The sequence below is a fragment of the Dipodomys merriami genome, unplaced genomic scaffold (genome assembly GCF_024711535.1).
Source record: "Dipodomys merriami isolate MVZ:Mamm:240054 unplaced genomic scaffold, mDipMer1.0.p SCAF_19, whole genome shotgun sequence".
Classification (NCBI taxonomy): Eukaryota; Metazoa; Chordata; class Mammalia; order Rodentia; family Heteromyidae; genus Dipodomys; species Dipodomys merriami.
The window spans coordinates 4,455,076-4,464,895 of record NW_027203270.1 but is presented as its reverse complement, the minus strand read 5'-3'; the positions used below and the strand labels follow the sequence as shown (position 1 = coordinate 4,464,895).

Here is a 9,820-nt window from a genome sequence, read left to right as displayed (position 1 = left end):
GAGCCACAGCTTCATTTCCTGTTTTTTGATAGTTCATTGGAGCTAATAGTTCATTGGGGCTAATGGTCTCAGAATTTCTTGCCCTGGCTGGCTTTGAACCGTGATCCCCAGATCTCAGCCTCCTGAGTTAACTAGGATTACTGGGGCCTGGCTTAGCCTAGAGCTTTGGAACGTCATTTATTTCGGTAGACAGAGCGCAAGTCTGAAGAACCTTGAAATCTGGGCGTCCCCCTAAAAGAACAACCAGCCCCGAGTCTCCGATTCCAGGTTTTTATCTCCACGAGGGCAGCGGGCCAGAGGAGCACAGGCTTCGTCCCACTATCTCGGAGTCGAGTCGGACGGCCGAGGGGTGTGGCTCCGGGCCCACGTTTCCCCACCGCACGCTAGGTGGCTCCAGACCGTGGCGCGCTAAAATTTGAGGGCTGAGGGGGCCCCGCCCCTCCGCGCTGAGAGTGGGCGAAGCGCCAGGCTCTCGCTGCGGACGCCAGCCGCCCGCCCCGGGCACGCCATCCTGCGGCAACGACTCACCAAGTCTCGTGTGCGCCCCCATCCTGCGGCAACGACTTCAAGTCTCGTGTGCGAGGACCTCTCACCCTCCCCACGGCACCGCGGGATCTAGGCGCCCGCCTCTCTGGTCGCAGCCCCGCCCGCAGCGCCTGGCGCGCATGCGCACCGCGCCTTCCCGGTCGGCTGCCCTGGTTACGGTTGGTGTTTGCGAGTCCTTCGCGGCGCCTTTTGCCGCGACCTGCGCCTCAGGACTCCCGCGGCGGTTCGACCGGCGCGCGTCCGCGTCACGTGGGCCGAAGCTCCCCAGTCGACTCCCGCCGGTGGCTGAGGCGGGAGGAAGGGGCACTGGTACACTGCTCGCCTGGTCCGTGCGCCCCAAGACCGGCGCGCGCTTAAAAATGGCGAAGTGGGGGTAGCCGGCCTCGAACTTGAAGCGATGGGGCGCGCAGGTGGGGCCGTTGTGGGAGCCCCCTGAGGTGGGCTCCGGGCTGTTCCCGGGCGAGTTGACCTGGCGACCTCGGGCCGTCACTTAATAGGGCCGACCACGGACTCCGCGGGTCGTTACGGGCCCCGCCGAGAGCCGGAGGCAATGGACGAACAGAGTGTGGAGGTGAGCGGCGTTGGGGTGGGATGGGGGTGGGGTGCCGCCTTCCCGCCAGCTGGTGAGCGTTGTGTTATTCGGGTCGCCTGGCCCTGGCGCTCCCTCTGGGAAGGAACCTATAACAGCCTTGGCCCTGTGCTCATTCTGCTGCTTTCCCCGGTCCCTTATTATGCTCAAGACAGTGCTGCATTCAGGTGCTGCGTATTCTGGCGTGTTCAGGGATGTCTTGGCACCTGTACACCTACCATTCGGTATTTGCAGCTAGTCTTTGTAGACTAAAACTGCAGATTCATCAGATGGACGAGCCCTGCTATTTCCACCTCCTACAAGTGCCTGTGAGGATCCCAATCTCTATGGGACTGGATAATAATCTTAACTCTCAGCGTTGCGTTTTGCAGGCGTCTTCAGTCCATTCTAGATTGAATGAGGGCACACAAGCTCAAACTGCCTTATTCGGCTGTAGTTTCCAAGATAAAACTGCGCTTTCTCTCGCCCTCTCTCCCCCTCCCCCCTCTATCTCTCTCCCTCCTTCTCCCTGCCCCTCTCCCTCCCTCTTTCCCTCTCTCCCTCCCTTTTTCCCTCTCCCTCCCTCTTTCCCTCTCTCCCCCTCTCCCCCCTACTGTCCTTCTCTCCCCCTCCCCCTCCCTCTCCCTCTCTCCCTCCTCTCTGTCTCTGTCTCTCTTTTGGTCGTGGGGCTTGAACTCTGTGGGTGGGCCTGGGCACCCTCCCTCAGCTCTTCAGCTCAAGGTTAGCACTCTACCACTTGAGCCACAGAGACAGTTCCGGTTTTCTGCTGGTTTATTGGAGATATGAGTAGCATGGACTTTCCTGCACCAGCTTGGCTTTGAACCACGATCCTCAGATTTCAGCCTCCTGAGTAAGCTAGGATTACAGGCGTAAGCCACCAGCATCCGGCTTTTTTTCTTTTTCCTCTTTCCTTATTTATTTATTTATTTTTTTGAGACAAGGTTTCAGCTATGTCCAGGCTGGCATGGAACTCTTTTGTCTCTGTTTTTTTGTTTGTTTGTTCTTTGCTGGTCGTGGGGCCTGAACTCTGGGCTGAGGTGCTGTTCCTCAGCTCTTCAGCTCAAGGCTAACACTCTACCCCTTGAGCCACAGTGCCAAAAACGTCCAGCTTTTTCTGCTTATGTGGTGCTGAGGAGTCGAACCCAACGCCTCATGTATACAAGGTGAGCACTCTACCACTGAGCTACCTTCCCAGCCCCTGTCTCAGTTATTTGTTTTTTGGCAGTCCTGGGCTTGAACTCAAAGCCTGAGCTCTGTACCTAAGCCTCTCTATGCTCAAGGCTAGCGCTCTACCACTTTAGCCACAACACTACTTCCACCTTTTTCTGTTTATGTGATACTGAGGAATTGAACCCAGGGCTTTGTATATGCTAGGCAAGCATTCTACCATTATAATGGCCACATTCCCAGCTCCATCTCTATCTTTTAAGTGCTGAATTATAGGAATATACCACAAACACCTGGCATGTCTGACTATTGCAAAGTGATTTCACGTAGTTGTTTATTTCCCTAAAGGCTAGAAACGTCAAGACAGATTGGTTATCGGATATAATTATGTGATGATTGTTCAATTTTGTGTTCCCAATACTAAAATCTTGCTTTTTTATTATTTATTTATTATCATTAATTTTTTTTGGTCAGTTGTGGGGCCTGAAATTTGGGCCTGGGTGCTGTCCCTCCAGCTCTTCAGCTCAAGGCTAACACTCTACCACTTGAGCCACAGCGCAACTTTGGGCTTTTTCTGCTTATGTGGTACTGAGGAATTGAATCCAGGGCCTCATGCATGCAAGGCAAGCACTCTACCATTGAACCACTTTCCCAGCCTAAAATCTTGCTTTTTAACTAAGAATTTAATCTAAAAGAGCATTGTATTTGAAACTAGCTAATTCAAAGGTCTTATTGTGGGCTGGGAATGTGGCTTAGTGGTAAAGTGCATGCCTAGCATGCATGATCCCTCAGTTCGATTCCCAAGTACCACAAAAAGCCGGAAGTGGTGCTGTGGCTCAAGTGATAGAGTGCTAGCCTTGAGCAAAAGAAGCTCAGGGACAGTGCCAAGGCCCTGAGTTCAAGCCCCAGAACTGTTCCTTCCCCCTCCAAGAAAAAAAAAGGTCTTATTGTCCATCCTCCATCTCACAGATTCTGGCCCTCCCTATAGTCATGAGTAAATTTCTCACTTCCTCCTGTGGAAGTATTACAAAGGTTTTGTAAGGTTTCCCTGGTTTTAGGAGGGTTTCCTTCTGGAATGAAGTACAGTAAAAATAAACTTAAAACATATAATAGTACATTTTTAGGTATTGTACAGTTTTGTTTTTTTTTTCTTTTTTTGGCAGTGATGAGGCTTGCACTCTGGGCCTGGGCACTGTCCTTCAGCTCTTCAACTCAAGGCAACTGCTCTACCACTTAAGCCACAGCACCACTTTTGGTTTTCTGGTGGCTTATTGGAGATAAGAGTCTCATGGACTTTCTTGCCTGGGCTGGCTTTGAACTGTGATCCTCAGATCTCAGTCTGCTGAGTAGCTAGGATTACAGGCATGAGCCACTGGCTTCCTTAAAAAGAATCTCAGGATTTTTCTGCCTGGGTTGGCTCCCCTAGATCTCAGCTTCCTGAGTAGCTACGATTAGGCGATTAGGTGTGAACCTCTGGCACCGAGCTTTAGCGTGCTTTTTATTCTTGCTTGGTGGTCTAATCTGAGATCCATTGACTATTTTCAGAGCATTGCTGAGGTTTTCCGATGTTTTATTTGCATGGAGAAATTGCGGGATGCTCGCTTGTGTCCTCATTGTTCCAAGCTTTGTTGCTTCAGCTGTATTAGGGTAAGTTGTATTTCTTTTTGCATGCGTTTAAGTTTATATATGGCATATTACAAGTATTAACCATTTCCTTTTTCTTACTGTTTTTTCTTAATTTCTTTGTTTTGTGCCCTTTTAAAAAAAAGTCTCTTAAATGAAGGTGTCTTAATAGACCATCAATTTGTATTGCTTAGTACTGTGGGAATGAATAAATAGGAAGTGATAACTGAAGTGAAATGTCTGAAGATAGGTAAGTGCCTCTGGAAACAGGTCACTGTAATTTTAATATTTACATGGTCAGATTATTATACATTGAGCAAACACTTATCAAATAAGGTAAAAAAATGAACTTTACTGTTTATATTGAAAAATATGTGTATCATAAGGAGGCAAGAAGAGAGTTCAGATATATTTGATAGGAAAGATGGAGAACAATCAGGTAATGGATTTAGAGGTAAATAAAATCCGATGATGGCACAGTTACAAGTGACAGTAGAGATGATTTTGTCTAGTGACTTTAAAATTGAATGTAAATGAATATCTGGAAGAAAATTATAAAGAATTGCAAGATTTAAAACAAAATAAGACCATAATTGAAAACTTCCCTGCTCCCATTAATATATAATACAATGAAGGAACCAAAGCCTTCCAACATGCACTTCACCTCAGAGTTTGTTTCCTTATTCTGGCTAGAAAAGGTATATATCCCTTTGTCAAGAGTAATATCTGGTTGGGCACTGGTGGCTTATGCCTGTTATCCTAGCTACTCAGAAGACTGAGATCTGAGGATTGGGGTTCAAAGCTAGCTGGTGCAAGACAGTCTGTGAGCCTCTTATTTCCAATTAACTACCAAAAAGCTGGTATGGTTGTAGCTCAAAGTGGTAGAGTACTAGCCTTGAGTACAAAAACTCAGAGACAGTGCTCAAGCCCTGAGTTCAGGCCCCAAAATGGCACATTACACACAAAAGAGTGTTTTGGGTTTTTTTTTTTGTTGGTCCTGGGGCTCGAACTCTGGGCCTGGGCACTGTCCCTGAGCTCTTCAGCTCAAGGCTAGCACTCTACCACTTGAGCCGCAGCTCCACTTCCAGCTTTTTCTGCTTATATGGTGCTGAGGAATCGAACACAGGGCCTCATGCATGCAGGGCCTCATGCATGCAAGGCAAGCACTCTACTACTGAGCTACCTTCCCAGCCAAAATATTTGTAATAGTTTTCTTCAAGTTTCAGAGCTAGTGAATAGTGGAGCTGGGATTAAAAATCTAGTAAATCTACTTGAGCCCACATTCTTTGCCACTATAACGTATTAGTTAGTTCTCACACTAAAAGAAGACTTTCTTTCCTAGCTTTGTTTCCTCAGCTATCGAATTCAGATAATGCACTCTGCAGCACAGATAGTCAGATATTAAATGAACCTCAAAGAAAATCAGAAATTGTAAAGTATTATAAAATTATGTTATTCTTTTTTGTTTGTTTTTGTTTTTGATAGGGCTTGAACTCTGGGCCTGGGTGCTGTCCCTGAGCTCTTAGCTCAAGGAGAGCACTCTACCACTTGAGCCACAGTGACATTTCCGGTTTTCTGATGGTAAACTGGAGATAAAGAGGCTCAAGGACTTTCCTGCCTGGGCTGGCTTTGAACTGTGATCCTCAGATCTCAGCCTCCTGAGTAGGATTACGGTGTGAGCCACCAGCACCCGGTTTATAATGTTACTCTTAATTGTTAAAATATCAACCAACACACATAGTATATATCTATATATTATAGATGATGGAACTGAAGCTACAGGGATTAGGTAATTGGCCGCCATTGTTATAGTTGGTTAATTAGTCGAGTCTGGTTGTTTGGTTGAAAGTCTTGTATGCTGGATGAAGGTCTCCCTCAGTTTATTTACTTTTTTTTGGTCAGTCATGGGGTTTCAACTCAGGGCCTTGGAATTGTCCCTGAACTTTTTTTTTCCCCTTATCTTTTATTGCAATCAAGTCTGGTCATAGTAAAAAATGGGACTTTCAGTTGTAATACTCTCAGAGATTTGGACAATTTCTGCCAATGCAATGGTATGTTTCTGTACATTCAGGCCTTTGCTCTCTGTGCTTGTCCTTCTCTCTGCCAGTCCTGCTCAACTTACCCTATCCTTCCTGGTACGTGGGCAGGAGCCCAGCCTTGACAAATCATGTAAGAGACCGGAGCCTCTCCCTGAACCTGACATTCCCTTTGTTAGGCATTGAGAACTCTGTTCCTCCTTCCTATGTTAAACCTTTTGGGCCTTCTCCTCCCACTTTGTCTCCTTACTCACCTCTAGAGGCTCACACCTGATCCCATACTGAGCTTTTTTCGCTCAAGGCTAGTGCTCCACCACTCTGAGCCACAGTACCACTTCTGGTTTTCTAGTGGTTAATTGGAGATAAGAGTCTCGGAAACTTTCCTACCTGGGCTGGGGCTAGTTTTTAACTATGATCTTCAGATTTCAACCTCCTGAGAAGCTAGACTTGCAGGCTTAAGCCACTAGTGCCTGGCTTTCTCCAGTCTTTCTCCTTTTTTGGGGGGGGGGTCCAGTTGTGGGGCCTGAACTCTGGGCCTGGGCGCTGTCCCTCAGCTCTTCAGCTCAAGGCTAGGTGCTCTACCACTTGAGCCACAGCACCACTTCTGGCTTTTTTTCTTTTTGCTTTATGTGATGCTTAGGAATCAAACCCAGGGCTTCTGGCATGCAAGGCATGCGCTCTACCACTGAGCCACCTTCCCAGCACCCCCCCTTTTTTTTTTTTTTAATAAAAAAAATTTTTTTTTTTGGGTCCAGTCGTGGGCCTGAACTCTGGGCCTGGGCGCTGCCCCTCAGCTCTTCAGCTCAAGGCTAGCGCTCTACCACTTGAGCCACAGTGCCACTTCCGGCTTTTTTCTTTTTGCTTATGTGGTGCTCAGGAATCGAACCCAGGGCCTCAAGCATGCAAGGCAAGCGCTCTACCACTGAGCCACCTTCCCGGCCCTCTCCTTTTTTTTTCTTGACCTTATTATTATTTTTTGTCGGTCTTGGAGCTTGAACTCTGGGCCTGAGTGTTGTCCCTCAGCTCTTCAGCTCAAGGCTAGCACTCTACCACTTGAGCTACAACGCCACTTCCTTATTTTTGTGTTTATTGGAGATAAGAGTTTCACGGACTTTCCTGCCTGGACTGGCTTTGAACTGAGATCCTCACATCTCAGCCTCCTGAGTAACAGGATTACAGGTGTGAGCCACCAGTGCCAGGCTTTGACCTTGTTGTTGTTGTTGTTGTTGTTGTTTAACATTGGTTCACACTTAATACACTTACCTATAATTGTTGAGTTTACTTTGTATTTTGCCAACTATTAAAAACATTTTTTTTAGTTGTAAAGATACTGTGCCAAGGGGTTACAGTTTCATGAGCAAGTTACATTTCATATCAAGCATTGTTACTTCCTCCTTTGTTTTTCCCCTGCTATCCCTTCCCTCACCATGCTAGCCATTTTTTTTATTAGGTATAATTGATAGACTATAAACTAGGTATATTTAAAGTGTATTGCTTGCTTTTTCCTCCATTTGCATAAGTTTGACATAGTATATCCTACTGTCAAGATAAGGAACATACCTGTCATCTCAAAAGTTTGCTTAGGCCCTCTTCCTTGCTTGCCTTGTTCCCAATAAACTAGTGCTGTTGCTTAAGTTTGAATTTTCTGGAATTTACACAAATGGAATCATGTAGTATGTATTGTTATGTGTTTGGCTTTTTTCACTCAGCAAAACTATTTTGAGATTTTATCTATGTTGTATATATTGGTAGTATTCCTTCATATTGCAAAGTAGATTTTTCTGAATGCTTTAGTAGTAGTGTTTGTCTTTCCATTCATATATTAATAATGGGTATATGGCCAGGTGCCGGTGCCTCATGCCTGTAATCCTAGCTACTTATGAGGCTGAGATCTGAGGATCATGGTTCATAGCACCAAAGCCAGCCCGGGCAGGAAAGTCCCTGAGACTCTTATCTCTAATCTACTACCAGAAAACTAGAAGTAGCACTGTGGCTCAATTGGTAGAGTGCTGTCTTTGAGCTGAAGAGCTGAGGGACAGTGCTCAGGTTCAGAGTTCAAGCCCCACAACCAACACACAAAAATAATGGTTATATGGCCATGCCTGTAAGTAATCCTAGCTACTCAGGAGGCTGAATTGGGAGGATTGCAGTTTGAAGCTGGCCAAGACACAAAAGACTATGAGACTCAATTCCATTGCTTTCTTTTCTTTCTTTCTTTTTTTTTTGGTCGTGAGGCCTGAACGCTGGGTCCCTCAGCTCTTCAGCTCACGGCTAGTGCTCTACCACTTGAGCCACAGCGCCACTTCTAGCTTTTTCTATTTATGTGGTGCTGAGGAATTGAACCCAGGGACTCATGCATGTGAGGCAAGCTACCACTGAGCCACCTTCCCAGCCCTTCCATTGCTTTTAACCAGCCAAAAGTCTGTGTTTGAGGTGTGGCCTAAGTGATAGAGTACTAGCTCTATCATTTGCTTAGCAAACTGAGCAAATGAAAGGTTCAGAGTTCAGTATCAGCATAAATAACCAAATAAAAAGACATGGGCATCAGAAACTGTTAGAAACACTTATATATACGTCTTTGAAAGCACTGAAGCTTTCTGTATGTATGTGTGGTACTGGGGTTTGAACTCAGAGCCTCTTGCTTTTTAGACAGCTGCTCTACCACTAATTTCTGCCTCCAGCCCTGAAGCTTTTTTTCTTGGGTAATTAGGAAGGGATTGGCTAGGTCACATGGTAAACGTGTTTTAACTTGTTAAAAATTGCCAAACTGTTTTTGACAATAGTTGTACCATTTTACATTACTTTCTTCTTCTTTTTTTTTAACCAGTCCTTGGGCTTGAACTCAGGGCTTGGGCACTGTCCCTGAGCTGCTTTTGCTCAAGGAAGGCTAGCACTCTACCACTTGAGCCACAGTGCCACTTCCAGCTTTTTCTGTTTATGTGGTCCTGAGGAACTGAACCTAGGGCTTCATGCATGCTAGGCAAGCACTCTACCACTAAGCCACATTCCCAGCCGATTTTACATTCTTATCAGCAGTGTGTGAGTGTTCCATTTCTTCTTTCTTTGGGTGTTTGGTTGTTTTTCTTTGGTCGGTCTTAGGGCTTGAACTCTGGTCTGTCCTGGGTGCTATCCCTTAGTGCTTCAGCTTAAGACAAGCACTCTACCATTTGAGCCACAGCGTTACTTCTAGTTTTCTGAGTGATTTATTGGAGATAAGAGTCTCACAGGCTTTCTTGCCAGGGCTGGCTTTGAACCTCAATCCTCAGATCTCAGCCTCCTGAGTAGTTAGGATTATAAGTGTGAGCTACCAATACCCAGCTGTTTGTTTTTTTGAATTTATATTCTCATAGCTATATAGTAAGTGACATCTGATTGTAGTGTTAGTACATCTTTGATGAGATATTATCCTTTCCAGGGTTATTGTCTTTGATAAGGGGACTATGCAAATACTCTATTACCCCTCCCCCCATGTGGCAAAGGCAAAATAAATATTACAAGGTTTGTCATTTTCATTGCTTTGTACACTTGAGTGTTTACATTCAAAGCTTTTTTGTTGCCTCAAAGAGGATGTCTGTACCCACGAAATAGTAATTCCATTTCTCCCTTTTCCCCCTAGTCATTTGTCACCTCAAACCTACTTTTTGTCCCTATGAATTTACTTATTCTAGATATTTCATGGGAGTGAAATCATACAATATTTCTCTTCTGTGTTGGTCTTAGTTCACTTAGCGAAACGTTTTAAAAAATATAGTATATGTAGTATATATTGGGACTTCTTTGTTTTTGTGCTAAATGTTTCACTGAAAGTATATATTTATTCTTTGTTTTTTGTCTCTTGAGGCACATTTAATTGTTTTTT

At 45.5% G+C, this 9,820-nt stretch overlaps 2 protein-coding genes across 9 annotated transcripts in view; one reads left to right on the top strand and one right to left on the bottom strand.

The window, feature by feature from the left end:
- Positions 1-692, bottom strand: part of Prr11 (proline rich 11) — a 43,740-nt gene extending 43,048 nt beyond the window's left edge. The window contains exon 1 of one of the 2 annotated variants that reach the window (XM_070027046.1): positions 529-692. In XM_070027046.1, the coding sequence (XP_069883147.1) occupies positions 529-550 (22 nt within the window). In that variant the 5' untranslated portion in view covers positions 551-692. The remainder of the gene's footprint in view (positions 1-528) is intronic. The other variant, XM_070027045.1, reaches the window with a different exon arrangement.
- Positions 693-832: 140 nt separating this feature from the next.
- Positions 833-9,820, top strand: part of Trim37 (tripartite motif containing 37) — a 129,006-nt gene continuing 120,018 nt past the window's right edge. For 5 of the 7 annotated variants that reach the window (XM_070027036.1, XM_070027039.1, XM_070027037.1 and 2 more), the window contains exons 1-2: positions 835-1,117; positions 3,848-3,949. In XM_070027036.1, the coding sequence (XP_069883137.1) occupies positions 1,097-1,117; positions 3,848-3,949 (123 nt within the window). In that variant the 5' untranslated portion in view covers positions 835-1,096. Of the gene's footprint in view, positions 1,118-3,847; positions 3,950-9,820 lie in introns of all 7 variants that reach the window. The other 2 variants (XM_070027041.1, XM_070027034.1) reach the window with 2 other exon arrangements.